The 15,883-nt window shown below is 34.7% G+C and overlaps 1 protein-coding gene across 1 annotated transcript; it reads left to right on the top strand.

Moving 5' to 3' along the window:
• The first annotated feature begins 121 nt into the window (after positions 1-121).
• On the top strand, positions 122-15,355 carry LOC105344252 (TBC1 domain family member 12). Its single transcript, XM_066068138.1, has 13 exons — positions 122-260; positions 390-1,572; positions 1,847-2,059; positions 2,497-2,579; positions 5,697-5,814; positions 10,567-10,673; positions 11,014-11,094; positions 11,456-11,553; positions 12,106-12,177; positions 13,482-13,610; positions 13,967-14,076; positions 14,352-14,455; positions 14,878-15,355. Exons 2-13 carry the CDS (start codon positions 494-496, stop codon positions 15,075-15,077), a joined length of 2,394 nt encoding a protein of 797 aa, XP_065924210.1. The 5' UTR covers positions 122-260; positions 390-493; the 3' UTR covers positions 15,078-15,355.
• Positions 15,356-15,883: the final 528 nt, after the last annotated feature.

The following is a 15,883-nucleotide window of genomic DNA, read 5'->3' as shown; positions in this document are numbered from 1 at the left end:
GGCAATTCTTCGAGTAATATTTCTGAATTTTTGGTTGTATTTCCAATTTTTAACGTATTTCAATTCCTACACGGTGTTATTTCTGTCATAATGATTAAGATTCAACCTTTATTTAGGACATCATTGATGAATTATAATATAGGTCGCACTCGTTATTCAACAATGATACGCCCCCTCATTAGCATACAATTTTAAGATGGCGGAAGGGAGAGACGTCGATAAAGAAATATAAACAAACATGAGTATTTTTAGATACTAAGGTGAGTGTGGAATTTACTACCTGTTGCGTAGAAGATAATATAAATGTAAGAAATTGGGTTACTGTGTGAAATTTATAACTTGAAACCGAAATCTGAGGCTTGGCGTCATTTATTTTTTGACATTTTTAGATGTCAAATGGCTGCGGGCTTTGTGACCAAAGGTGAAAAATACAAACACCAGTCGTCCGAAAGTGTGAAAAGGACGTTAATTTAAATTAAAGTAATGATCCACAATGAGATTAGATATGTGTGACAGTTTACCGCCTACCTCCTTTATCACTACAAGTGGGAATCTACTGGAGGGGAACCACGAGACTGATATTTCACTTTTAAAGTCAAGAGTCAGAAAGTGCAATTTTGATGAAGATTCTCAAAAACCATGCTTTTCTAGTGACATTCCATCATCCCCTGAGAGCATTTCTGAACACGACCTGTGTTCATCGAAATACCTTGATCGGGAAATGTGTTCACAGTCTGGGGAGGTTAATAATGAATGTTCGCAACTGAAAAAGTCAAACAGTGAAAATGGAGTATCCACCTCTGAGAAACACTGTGATATTGGGGAAGAGAATCTCAAACACAATGGAACATCCTCATCACTAGGTGCATTGGAGCAATCTGGGATAAAAAGAGTGAATTCTAAAGAATTAAAGGCTGGTCTTTTGATATCTCCACTTTCACTCACTCAAGATTTACCCATAAGCGTTGGAGAAGATGATAACCGCCTCTCCTCTGTGCTTGAGAATATTCCCACCCCTCTTGTTTACTTGCCCAACACCCGCCAACTGGTCACCGAAACATCCAAAGAAAGCAGTGACTCCAAGAGTGTGTCTAGTTGTGATGTAAATAACTTAGTTTCAGAGTCGAGTCAAAATGAGGGAAGTGATGAAGATACTGTCAGTATATGTGACAAATGGAAACTGGTGAATTTACACGACACATCCAGTATTGGAGAAACGGACTCCCTGCTCAGACTCAAAGATCCAGACCAGCTCACCTGCAATAGTTTTGACTTGGATGGATCTTTGCACCGAGTCCAGACCGGAGACTCCTTGTTGAGGACTTTCAATGATGCTTCCAGTCTGTCGAGTATGAGCACCTGCACAGATTTTTCTGTGTCTGCAATTTCCATGGGAGATGATGCTAGTGATGGGACAGGAATGTGTTTAGACACTGGTGATGGAAATTTTATTGAAGTGAATCTCCACACGAGAAACTCATTCGAGCGAAGCAAAAACAACTCTGCAGATAGTGGAATCGAGGATCAGGGAGCCAAGCCGAAGAGAAGGGGCATCTCAGGTTTTTTGTCAAGGTAACAATATTATAGATTATTCTTTAATACCTGAGTTGTGCGAAATTCACCTGTGTAAATGTAGTGTGATAAAAACACTTAAAAATTTTTGTTACAACTTACTTCTGTAAAAGCAAGAATGAGCAGGAAATATTAAATATAAAGGATATAATATATACTTCACCTTAGCCAACCTAGACAGTATTCATTGTAATAACAACCTGTAACAGTGTAAGGTGTTGAATCGATGTGACTGAGTGATGAATGACTATATTGAAAATTTTGATGCACACAGGGGCTTGTTTTCCCGCAAATCTAAGGAAGAGGAGGAGGACCAGGGATGGAAGCTCTTTGGGCGTGTCCCTCCCAAACAGGGTGTGGCCAAACCCCCTCAACAGATCTCACATGAATACCAACAACGAAACGCCCTCCAGAACAACAACCGCCCCAAAAAATCCGATATAGAAGTCATGTCCACCACAGCGCTCATCCTTGAAAATCGACCACAGTAAGTATTGCTGAATTTCAAATTCTATATAGAAATGGAAATATTGATCTTGACTTCGGAGTGCATTTAAGTACGACGTGAAATCTGCTATAGCTGGTGTGACTGAGTACACATCGAAAAAAAGCTTTCATTAAGCTTCAATTCTTTTTCTTTCAAGTATTTTGGGGAAGCTTTTTTCCTGGCTACTTTTTGTAATGCTTATAAAAAAAACTATTTGGTTAATCAGTTTGATCATCAAACACCAATTTTTGTGGAGTTCCATTTTGATTTGCTCCTCATAATCAAAAGTTCATTGAAGTAAGATATGGGAATATATATATCAATGAAAAACACATGTCATGCTAGAATACATACTCTTTACTTTGCTATATGATGATTTATAGAAACTAACTTCCATATGAACTATAAACTTAATTGTGCTCATTTTCACTACCCAGAAATTTGCCTACAAAAGATCCAGAGGAAGCAGAGAGACACAGACTACAGTACGAGGCTATGATAGAGGCTGCCAAAAAGAAAGGTACTTATAGAAATCAATGGCTCTTTTTTAGCTCTTTATTGGAGTATCATCAAACCTCTTTATTGGAGTATCATCAACGTGATAGTTAGTTTTACAAACATTTGTTAAAAAATCTGTGCAAAAATTGGTGACACCAGTCACCACCAAAAAAGAAAAGGGGGGCTATGAACTCAAACAATGGCTAAGATTTTAAGATATATTGTAGAATTTTACACTGCCTTTATTATTTTAAACAAACAACAAAATAAACTCATGGTTATCACAAGTAATTGTGTTGGAGAGGAAGATGGGGGTCAAAGGGTTCATCCGCGACAGACACAGGTGAAATGTAAAACATGGTTATAAATTTGGGAGGAGAGATGTAAGCAAGTTCATGGAGGTCTACTTGGACTTTGACATGCAACACTTTTGTGTCGCTTTTAAAAATTAAGCTGCAATGAAGCATGAAATCCTGACTCGCCGTTCGCCGGTCTTACATTGATAATGACACGACATCGTGGTTAGTTACAAGGATAATGACACAATTTGTGGGTACACAATCAAGGACTCTTGAGTTGAAATGATGTGGGTATGCTAAGATAATGTCAAGCAGGAAGTCTTCTATTTAAAGTGTGTAGGGGGGGGGGGGCTGTTTTACATATAGGTATGTAAATAACAGGAAGACAGTTGTAATGCTATCTAAAAAGTCATCAGCTCAAATAGTTCCTGTGAGTGTATTGAATTGGTGCACACGGACTGTGTATGTAAACATTTATACATGTGTATACATACATATTCAATGCCTTTGTCCGGAATTGAGGTCAATTAGAACTGAAATTAAAGAATGAATTCAATGGCTATGAATTCCATGACGTGAATAATACCTTTCATCGATTTTCTGTTTCATTTTTTATTGTCAATGTGTATTCAAAAATGAAAATGAGGTTGTTTAATTTACCTCAATGTGGTATGAAATTTTAAGATACCTGTAAAGCTCCACTCAAAATGAGTAATTAATGCCTAAGTGGTTGCAATGCAAAGAGGAAAAAAGTAGAATGTAAAGATTGCCAGAATAAATAGCCTATTTGTTATTTGATACAGGTGTCTCTTAGAGATTGTATTTGTTTTAATTCACTTGCCGAGGGAATCAATGCCGCTAGTTGTAATTTGAGGATGTGTTACGTCAACATAGAAAACGAATTTTGAATTTCAGCCCATATTAATACATACCAGCATCACTGCCTAATACATTTTGTATTGACAATGTTGTAATTGTCATCCAGTTTGCTATGCTATGTATAAATACATGTATATGTATGCCAAATATGTAATATCAAAGGTTTTGATAACCTTGTATTTTGAGGTTTTGATTTGCGAAGAGTGCCGGGAGATATGTCTGGCTATGATCATGATAATAGTCATACATTGCGTTCTTAGCAAGCTGTTACACCTGCTGCTCCAAGTGTAGGTGGGTTAATGGTTTCCATTAATCGTGTAACTGAGCTGAGACATGGCATCGGTGTATGATTCTAAATAGGATTTTGTCTCTCTATATTGAGCAGTGTACAAATCTATATTTGTAACATTAGACTTTAGACCACATGCACAGCTAATGATGAAATAAGGATAGAATTAGATATTTTATGTCTAATTTTTAAGTCAAAATCAGAATTCTGTCCATATTTGTAGAGAAGATTTGATTCAGTGTATTGAAGTTTATGGAACATTACTGCGTTATTCAATAAAATATGAATGATCTTTTATACAATGAAAAACTCTTGACCATTTTTAGGAAATTCATTCCTTTTATATATAAGTACTGGTTCTGTGCCTGTGGTTTTAGTTAATAAACAGGGTACCTGTTCTAAGCTATAACTCATTTAGGAGAACCTTGACAGACCTGAAATAGCAATTTTCTTTTCTTGAATTGGAAACTGGTCACATTCTTTTCTTGATTTACAACGCAGTTTCGTATGTTGTTGAACCAAGGTGTATGCCAAAAAATCAATAGCTACCCAGCTATTCTAAAAATTCAATGCAGCTCCATTCAGTTTTATTTCAGTATTGCCATGCACTTTGAAAAATGATTTAAACCCATGAAGGGCCTAAGAAATGAATCTTTACAATGCCAGTTTGTATGTCTATTTAAGACTGTGTCAGGTACATTAAATTTTATTTAAGATTTTGAGATTTAAACAATTATAGGGCTATCAGTCCCTCACCATGTCAAACTTTTGTAGTATATAGGCCAGTTTGCTAGAAGGTGTTCACACTGTTAAATGTATGTGTATTGTGGTTTGGAGGTCAATAAGAAATGAACGGTTCATATTGATTTATATCATAGCTGTTCAGTATGGGTATCTGCAGATACTTAAAGCCGACTTATGGTTTAGTGAAGATTTCTCATTGCACAGAGACTGCTAAAAGCTGCATGTTGTAGTGTGGGGTGGGGGTGGGGTTGGGTACATTTTGTTCAATTGGGTTGTGTATGGTAAGGGGAAAAGATATCACCGATGTTCTTGTAGTCTTTCATAATTTCCATTTTTAAAACCAAGATTGAAGCAACTAAGATGTTTATTTTATTAAATCTTTTTATTTTCTCAAATACTTAATTTTGAAATTTCAACATAAAAATTTTACTTTCAAGTACTGTACCTAGCAGTATGAAAAAAAAAATTCTTCACTTATTGTACCAAGTTGTTTAAAGCATTGACTTTGCACCTACTACATGTGATATATGACACACACTTCACTTCCCTAATTGATCTAATGTTTATACACTTCATCTCATGGCCATCAATCGCTTAATGTACTGTACATGCAAAAAACAAACAAACAAACAAACATTCTGTATGTAGAAATATATAACAGAATTTCTTTTTAAAAAAATTTGATGCATAAAGTTTTAAAAGAAATTTCAATCCTATATATAAAAACAGCAACCTCTCTGGATTTTGCAGAATTTTTGTCAATATCACAATAATTTGGGGGTTGGGGTTGTCCTCTAGATGATGGTATCTGTGTATGCATAATTATCATTATTAAACTTATTTTGCAATATAAGGTTTGAGAAAGAGGAATTTCAATTCATTCAATTTCATTAAACACAAATTCTAATTACATATTTATCATTCGTAGAACAAAGAGATCTAAAGATGAAGAAGAAACACATGCAACAGCAGCTAAAACAAGAAGACCAGATGTTGCAGCTGTCCAAACGCTGGGCTAACGACATCCTACCCAACTGGGAACTCACGTAAGTCATTAAAATACATTTCTAAACGCCACTTCAAGAAGTTTCTGTAGAGTCTTTTTTAAAAGGGGTTTATTGGCTCAAAGTGATATGGCATTTAAAAATGACCAAGAAGTTGTTAAGATTTAGATGGTCCGAGGAGCCTAAGGGGCAAATGTAAGAAATCATAGTGGTAGGGATTTAAACAATACCAATTTGCTTTTCGGTTCAGTTGACTAATGAAGATAGTTTTCCAGATTAATTGGAGAGTAGAACTTTGCATTTCCCCCCAAAAAATAGAACACGGGTGTTTCAATAAGCTTAGGTTGCCTTGGGGTTCTGTCAGAATAGCTCCATAAAATTATCAATTAGGCTTATGAGCCTGTGCATTCAAATAAACCTAAGTTGCTGTGCAGTAAAATTCACTTACTGCAAAGTGTAAAGAACAAACTGCTTTAATTCATTATTTATAAATGCATTTTTGCTATATATCTGTTATGTTTAAAGTATGTTTTAAGACTTGGGATAGTGAATTTGAAGCATGCTCTCTGTAGTTGTGCCTTTCTGTATACAATGGACAAAAGAGGTTTGAGCTTGATCAGTTATCGAAACGAAAGTTCAGCTGAAGTCAGCAATTGCCTCAATCGCATCATTTGATGGTACATGTATTGCAAATGCTTACAAAACTTACAAGTGATTTTGACTTATGAGAAGGCTCATTTGCATGATCAGCTTGCTATATGAGTACCAGTATATTACTGTATTAAGTACCTGTCTGTTACAGAGGATTAGGTAGAATAAGCATCTGGTCAATGAACACATGATCTGGTCAACGTTCGATTACTATCGGCTTCAGCTTCCTGTGACTAATTAGAGGAGGTTTACATCTGTTCTAACTGGTCATCAAACTCCCCAAAAAACTAGTGATCCAAAATGTTTATAATTTACTAAGTTAATACACCAGTAATGCTGTAAAAGTGGTTATTTACACTGGTGGTTAAGTATGCCTTTTCTATTGTCAAACAAGTATTAAATACGCAGATGCATGAATTAACGCACTTAAGTTTGGATTTTTTTTACCATACGTGCAGGCATATTTTATGCGGTTTTATGCTTTCTGCGAAACTTTGTACCTGTGTAAATTTCCCCATGTGTAATTAACCATTTTACAGTATCAATACTTTCTTTAGATATGGATTTTAATCTGAGACAAAATATTCAAAGATTGGATTTCTACCACCCTCTCTTTCATTCAACAAAACAAAATCTCAGGAATGTGGGAGGGATGAGTTTGATCATGCATTATTAAACGTGTTTGTATTGCCCATTGCCTGAGGATTTATTTCCATTTCATCATCATAAAAGTTAATTACATGTCGCTGTAAACTAACGTGTTGATGACTGGAATGACAGCAGAAACCTCAAATGCTGGTAGTGTCACTAGTAAACAGAGCCAGTGATGAATGACAGTTTACTATTTTTCAATGTATCTTAGACATGCTGGTACAAAAGTCATGCTTTTCGTGTGAGAGCAGGATTGTTTGAAGTGTATTCAAGGCCCCTCGTGTTGTTGTTGTGGTCATTCGACTCTAATTTTTTCGGGTTCTGACAGAATATGTATTGCCACTGTAAATATTGACTAGGAGTTTTAAGAGATAACAAGAATGTTCAAACTAGGGGGATCTCTGTTTGCATAGCAAGCTAGAGTTGAAATGTCTGTCATGACGGGAAAAGTTGCTGTTTAAAAAAAAATGTCGCAGAAATTTATTAAAAGTTGCTTGTTTGAAAAAAATGTTGCAAAAATGTTTGGAATGTCATTTTATCTGTTGTTAATTAAAGTAAAAGAAATGAAATAGTTCACATAGAAAAATAGGTTCCCTTGTCAATTTTCATATTGGTTGTCTCTACATTCTGAAAAAACACAGCTTTGAAGGGCTTCTGGATAAATCTGACACAACTCAAGTGGTCACATTTTTAGCTCACCTGAACCGAAGGTTCAAGTGAGCTTTTCTGATCACCCGTTGTCCGTCGTCCGTCCGTCCGTCCGTCCGTCTGTCTGTCTGTCCGTCCGTCTGTAAACTTTTCACATTTTCAACTTCTTCTCAAAAACCACTGGGCCAAATTTAACCAAATTTGGTACAAAGCATCCTTATGGAAAGGGGGTTATAAATTGTAAAAATAAAGGGCACAGCCCTTTTCAAAAGGGAGATAATTGCGAAACAGTAAGTATAGGGTGCATGTCTTTAAAAATCTTCTTCTCAAGAACCACTGCACCAGAAATGCCAATATTTACACAAAAGCTTGTATATATAGTGAAGATTCTAAATTGTAAAAATCGTGACCCTCGGACCAAAACTGGGGCCCCAGGCGGGGTTCAAAGTTTAACATAAAAATACATAGGAAAATGTTTTAAAAATCTTCTTCTCAAGAACCACTGCACCAAAAATGCCAATATTTACACAAAAACTTGTATATATAGTGAAGATTCTAAATTGTTAAAATCGTGACCCTCGGACCAAAACTGGGGCCCCAGGCGGGGTTCAAATTTAACATAGAGATACCTTAGGAAAATGTTTAAAAATCTTCTTCTCAAGAACCACTGCACCAGAAATGCCAATATTTACACAAAAGCTTGTATATATAGTGAAGATTCTAAATTGTAACAATCGTGACCCTCGGACCAAAACTGGGGCCCCAGACGGGGTTCAAAGTTTAACATAGATATACCTTAGGAAAATGTTTAAAAAATTTTCTTCTCAAGAACCACTGCACCAGAAATGCCAATATTTACACAAAAGCTTGTATGTATAATGAAGATTAGAAATCGTGACCCTCAAATCAAAACTGCAGCCCCAGGCGGGGTTCAAAGTTTAACATAGAACTACATATGAAAAATGTTTAAAAAAATTTCTTCTCAAAAACCACTTCACCAAAAATGCCAATACATACACAAACGGTTGTATATATAGTGAAGATTGTAAAAATCGTGACCCCTGAACAAAAAGTGGGGCCCCAGTAGGGGTTTAGATTTTAACATATATAGGAAAATGTTTTAAAATCTTCTTCTCAAGAACTATAGTGCAACTGTTTGGGATATTACTATGCATACATGTACATCCTTAAATAATGTAGATTCAAAAAATTGTAACTCCTGGACAATTGATGGGCACCAAGAGGGGTTCAAAATTTAAACATTTTAAATAACATAAAGGAAAAGTTTAAAAATTTTCTTCTCAAGAACTACAATGTTTTAGTTTGTGGAATTTCTATGCCTTCGCTCATGTAGATTCCTTAAATTGGTAAAATCTTGACCCCCGGACCAATACTGGGGCCCCAAGATGGGGTCAAAGTTTATTATAGAAATATAAAGGTAACGTTAAAATATCTTCTCCTCGAGAACTACAATGCCTCAATTTGTGAGATTACTATCATGCATACAACCTTGGATAATGAAGGTTCGACAGTTTTAAAATAGTGACCCCTGGACTAATACTAGGGACCCAAGATGGGTTTAAAGTTAAATGTAGAAGTGCCGGTATATATGGAAAATGTTTAAAAATCTTCTTTTCGAGAACTACAATGCATCAATTTGTCAGATAACTACGTAAGCACCCTCAAATAGTGTAGATTCGAAATTATAAAAGCTGTGACCTCAATCTAATACTGGGGCCCCAAGAGGTGTTTAAAGTTTAGCATAGAAATATAGAGGGAAAATGTTGAAAAATCTTTTTCTAGGGAACTATAATGCTTCAGCTTGTGAGATAACTATGCAAGCATCCTTAAATAATGTAGATTCCAAATATTTAAAACTTTAGCCCTGGACTAATACTGTGGCCCCAAGAGGGGTTCAAAGTTTAACATAGAAAGATATATTGAAAATGTTTTTAAAAAGTTTTTCTCGAGAACTATAATGCTACAGTTTGTGAGATTATTATGCAAAGATCCTCAAATTGTGTAAACTCTAATGTAGTGGAACCAAGAGTTATCTTTCTTGATGTTCTGTACAGTCTGAGAGTTATTTCTCTTGAAGTGGAACTCTGCTACGTTCAGTTTTTCAGGTTACAGTGCTACACATTTTCATTCCTATGTTACTGTTTATGTTGTTCAAGCCAACCATAAACCTCGGACCATAACTGGGTCCCCAGAAAGGGGTTCAATGTTTAAAATAGAAAAAGCATATGCTACGAAATGTAATGTTACAAGGAACTGCTGTTCAGGTGAGCGATGTGGCCCATGGGCCTCTTGTTAGGTTATTTAATAATCAGAATAGGGTTTTTACAGTAAGTCAGATTGGCTAGATTATGGCCAGGTTGTGTAATTAAGCTTATGATGTTTCACAGACTGGTCTCTGTTTGCTGTGTACATCTAGACGTGACCTGAAATATTATACATATTTTCTGTTTATTGGTCTTATGTCTCTTTTAATCCATGAAATCAATGACCTTTGTTGGCAAGTGTCATGTGGCAAGCTCCTTAACCCGACACCAGTGTTTTGCCATTGATATATTTACATTTGAAAGTATCTTTCCTTATACACATATCAACTTACTAAAGAGCAAAAAAAATCTATTTCTGTGTGAACTTTTTAAAAGGTCAAAAGTTCATGAATATAGTGTCAAAATGATCATCGCATAAGCATATGGTTTGACTCTTGCATTAGAACCTTGCCAGGCTTCACAGTATTTAATGACATGACCATTTAAGTTCATGCCTCGATGAACCATTCAACATTGTAATTTGTTTCTTAAGTAACTATACTTCCTGTGTAAATTGTAGGAAAAGGACAAAGAAGACGCGGGACATGTGGTGGCAGGGACTCCCCACCAATGTCAGGGGCAAAGTCTGGAAGTTGGCCATTGGCAACGATCTCAATCTGACTCCAGGTTTGTACCCACACTTTTACACACACACCTTTACATCTACCTGTACCTGTATGCCAAGACTAACTTACATATGATTTCTTCCCTCTTTCTATTAAACACTTTTCTTCCCCGTCCTGCAGTGTTCATTTTAGGCTAGCCCTGATAACTATATAATTATTGTCATATGCCATATTCCCCAACCTATCCACACTCCAAAAAATTCAGTAAAACCAGAAAACGTACCAATAGTAGTTTGACATTATTTTACAAGATATTTTAAAAGCACTGTACCAGTGTTTTGTGAGTGTGGTTTGTGGTAGTTTACTCATCATGTGTATATGTATTTTGTTGTTGTTTGCAGAGCTGTACGAGATTTGTGCTTGTCGGGCGGAGGACAGAATCAAGCAGACGTGTGACTCAGACACAGCATCCATCTCGGACTGTAAGTCGCATGATGCGTCAGTGTGCGATATCAAAACCACTGACTAATACCTGCATCATTGTATTATTTTTGTATAGATATATCCGCAAAGTGCAGCTATAATGCCCTGATAAGGAATGATACAGTACAGTAATTCACTTTGTCCTGTGTGGAGCCATTTTCATTTTCTGAATTAATTCAGTAAAAAAAAAATTATTGTAATAGCCTTCAGATTGTTTGCATAATTGTAACAAAAGATAATTTTCTTGTGCTATCCCACAGATTCTAATTATGAGTAGATTGCATCCTTGCATGCATTGCTGCATTTTGTTGTGTGTATGTACCAATTATACCAATACATTGTATTGATTGATTTGAACAGGTTCTCCGGAGGTGTCTACCAGCAATCGTGAGGCCAGTGTAGAGCTCATCAAGTTAGACATTTCCCGGACATTTCCACAGTTGTGTATTTTTCAAAAGGTAATGTTCTTGATACAAAAGAAGATCCATACTTTGTAAATTTAGCCTGTCATATAAGTTTCAGATTTGGTACCTGTGCCTGTTTTTTAAGGCCAAAGAAAAAATTAAATAATTTGTTTCCTACGTTGTATTCCCACCTGCGAAAAATAGTGTTTGTAAATGAAGATTCGAAAAATATTTTATTTCGATATTTTATTGCCTGATCAAGAGAACAGGAAGGTTCGTAAGAGGGTTGAATGGTTATCTCTATTTTAAGACTTTATTAATCTCCTTTAGAAAGAGAGCTTTTGTATAAAGATTAAAGAAAAAAGTCAAATTTAAGCAAAGATATTATCTTATATATATAATCTTTCTTTAATAAATGTTTGAAAATTAAGATCTGATTGGTAATTTGTTGACAATCCAGCATACTCGAAAGTAAAACATAAAATAATGGTTTCTCGGATAGAAAAATTTACAGTCACCATATATGAATAAGGATTGGTGCAAGGAGCCAGAAACACACACTGTATACTCATTGGCCTAATGTTGTGGCTGTTTCATCTTTTGCAGGGGGGACCATATCATGACCTCCTCCACAGTTTACTGGGTGCTTATGCCTGCTACAGACCAGATGTTGGTTATGTAAGTACATGTATCACTTTTCTAATTATTCCTGCTTAGCTGTGTTTAAATGTTTCTGTTTAAGAGCAGAAAACGTAGGCAATTTTAGCCGTGTTTGAACATTTCTTTTATGAGCAGAAAACAAAGAGCAATTTGTAATGTGAGCAATCAAATTAAGTTATTATAATTGCTCTGAAAACTTATAGATTTACATGTGATTGATTAAATAATGATTACAACTAATTGAAAATCTCTTTGTTTTAAAGTTTCTGTTGATTATTTACAATAAGTAATTATTATTATTACTCGATTTCAATTACATTTTACCTTTGGCATAAGCACAAATGCTGATAGATAATCATCAAACTTAGGTAATCTGATAGCAAAAGTATTTTTGTTGAAAGTTGAATTGTATAACAATAAGGAAATGGAACTTTTCAATACAGGAAATGTGGATTGAATTTTTCCTTATTATTCCTATCTAAACAGATAATTCGAAGAAAAAAATTATATAAACTTTCAATTTGGTTTAATTAATATAGGATTCAAGAAACAAAGGAAATGAATATTGATTTTTTTTAGATGACATGAAGTACCTGCAGTATTATGAATTAATGCTATAAACTGGATAATGATAATGGCTAAGAGACTGATGATATTTAATAGATTCAGCTATTCATGCCATATCATTAATTCAACATATAAAGTTATTGATAATCTGCTTGGCTCATTGTCTGAGGTTCTGGTATCACAATTTTTAGTTGACTTTACACAGCCAAATCTTATCATACCTACTGTGATGAATTTTTTATTTTCCTATATTAATTATGTTGAGATTTAAGAAAAAAAATGGACATTTATCATCCCAATTTCATCAGGGATTAGCCCCAAATTATCAAATATATCGAAATTTATTTGCAGAGAAAAAATAAAGTGATGCTTCGTTGAGTTCGTTCATAAATTCGGAGTAAAATGCCAAATCGGTCGAGTTTTTACAATACCGATAAAACTGATGTTATAATAGCTAATTTAGCATTTGCCTCAAATAAGCTGTGCAAAGTCATGGGCACCCAATGTAGACTTGGTTAAGTTAAGAGTCACAGATTTTTTTCTGTCTATTTAGACTGGGTATTTGTCCTTATATCACTTTATTTTGAACAATTTCAATAAATAGTATACAATTTTTGAAGAAGTAAAAAAAATTTCAAACTTTTTCTATCCATAGGTAAACTACAGATTTAAAATTCCTTCTTAATATTGTTTCATACCTCTTTCATAAGTAAATTGTGGTTAATTTCATGGGTTTTTTTTTGGTTTATTTCCAGGTGCAGGGTATGTCTTTCATTGCTGCTGTTTTGTTGTTAAACATGGACGTGGCCGACGCCTTCATCTGCTTCGCTAACTTGCTGAACAGACCCTGTCAGGTCGCCTTCTTCAGAATAGACGAAGCTATGGTGTGTTTTTCTCTTGAATTTCTTACATAGAAATTGATGATATGTTGCATTCTAGGGATAGAAAGAAATTGGATTTCGACCAATTTGAATACTCATAGACAACAAAATACATGTATCATCAACTGATAATACTATTTTAGAAAATGAACAGTTGAAATTATGAAGAAAAATGTGCCTTTCTGGATAAAGATTATTGATCGTTGAAAATTTACATTCTAGATAATGGACAGTTAAAATTTAAACTTATGAAGATTACTTATACCTTTCTAGATAATGGATACGGTAGTTGAACATTTCAACATATGAAGATTCAAGAAGATGTCTTTAAATGTGATCTTCATTCATTTTCATTTCAGATGAAATTTTACTTTCAAACCTATGAAGAATTCTTCAAAGAAAACATGCCAACGTTGTACCGTCACTTCAGCAAGACTAATGTCACTCCAGACATATACCTAATAGATTGGTATGTACAAATGTAAAAATTTTTGTCACGACCAAAATTTACCATGAGTGAATTCCCTGTTAAATATTACTAGGACTGTTTCACTTGTAGTTTTAAATAAAATATATAAAAATTACATGTATAAAAGAACAATCTGATAACATTCTGGGAATAAACCTTTGCCTCTATAATTCATGAAAATTCTTCCCCACAAACTTGTGATTCTTCAGCAATTTTTCTTGGCTGAATACGGTAACTAGCACAAATTTAATTCTATAATTAATTCTCTTTTTCAGGATCTTTTCCTTGTACAGTAAATCTCTACCATTGGATATTGCGTGTCGGGTGTGGGACATCTTCTGTAGAGATGGGGAGGAGTTCCTGTTCCGAACAGCTTTAGGTAATTACAGAGCCAGGCTTCTGCAGGCCTTGTCATAATGAATAATGGATAGAGATAATAAATGTCCTCTGTTGCAGAGTAAAGAATAAATTTACCATCAAATGGTAAAGTGTAGGAAAATGGATCTGTTTAATATAGGAAAAGTATGCATCTTGGTTATACGTACAATTTTTCTGATGTGACCTTTATGCGTGGAATAACTTCAAAAATCCAAGATGCGGATATTCCAAAAACTTTAGCTTACCAAGTAGGGCATCATATGAATAAAAATTGCTCTTTAAGAATTGTTATTAAGAAAAAAAGTTTTTAATTATTTATCAAAGGGAGAGTTATCTTTCTTTATGGAGGAATATTGTACCTGAATTTGCTTCTGAAGTACTTGAAAGCCATAAATAATGCTTATTTTTTGGTTTACTTTGCAGGAATCTTGAAGCTTTATGAGGACATTCTGATCCATCAAGAGTTCATTCTCCTGGCACAGTTCCTAACCAAACTGCCGGAGAACATATCCAGTGACAGTCTATTCAAATCTATAGAACTGATCAATATGAACATTGATAAGAAGAAATTCAGTCAAATACTGGCCAGTAAAAAAGAGCAGGGAAAGATGGAGATGACTTAGTTGGAGGGGCAAATACTGGCCAGTAAAAAAGAGTAGGGAAAGATGGAGATGACTTAGTTGGAGGGGGGGTTTATCCCTGGTCCTCGTACAACGATGTGTGGTTGAACTCTTTTCTGGCTTCAGATGATCTGAAGGATTGTCTGCTTCCTGTGTTGTCAATAGTGGAATACTCAAAATCATGTATAAACAGTTTTAATTCATTGTCATGCAATCTAGTCAAGAGGAAGACTAGTAAAAAAATATTTTGTGATATTTTTGCATAAATTATCATTTTGTTACTTTTTGAGTCATCTTTTTTTTGATAAAGCATTTACAAGATTATTTTCCCTTGATTTGCTGAAAAGGACTCAAGTTGGATATTTGGCTTATATTGTTAAAGTTGTCAATCAAATACCATATCTTTTTCTAAATGAATGGAAAATATAAAACTTATCTGAAAATAACTTTTCTGCCCACACCTGCAAGTTTAAAAAAAAAAAATTCAAGAAAATTGATTGCCTGAAAATTTCAAGTGATTGTATTGAAAGTATAAAATAGTACATATTTTTCCATTTTACCCTCAGGTCTTCATAAAACAACTCAATTTCTGTTGCTAACTCTTGAACTCTGTCTCTGAAGCTCTATATGAAAGCATCTTTTGAAGCAAAAGACAGCTAAATATTTTGTACTGAAGGTTAAATATTTACTCAACTCCAAGAACACACTATCAGTCGAAAGGTATTTAAACCATAGGTTGTCCATGCAACACATATCTTCATAGAACCCCAGCACTATTGAAACTTGGTATGCTTTTAATGACCAGTGGA

Source organism: Magallana gigas, chromosome 8 (genome assembly GCF_963853765.1).
Source record: "Magallana gigas chromosome 8, xbMagGiga1.1, whole genome shotgun sequence".
NCBI classification, from domain to species: domain Eukaryota; kingdom Metazoa; phylum Mollusca; class Bivalvia; order Ostreida; family Ostreidae; genus Magallana; species Magallana gigas.
This window is presented reverse-complemented; position numbering and strand designations above follow the sequence as displayed.

What these genes read in the sequence shown, in the direction of transcription:
- LOC105344252 (XM_066068138.1), top strand. Translation starts at nt 494, where the DNA reads ATGAGATTAGATATGTGTGACAGTTTACCGCCTACCTCCTTTATCACT. An exon ending in GACATATACCTAATAGATTG is followed by an intron (nt 14,077 to 14,351) that starts GTATGTACAAAT and finishes TCTCTTTTTCAG; the next exon opens with GATCTTTTCCTTGTACAGTA. An exon ending in CCTGTTCCGAACAGCTTTAG is followed by an intron (nt 14,456 to 14,877) that starts GTAATTACAGAG and finishes TTTACTTTGCAG; the next exon opens with GAATCTTGAAGCTTTATGAG.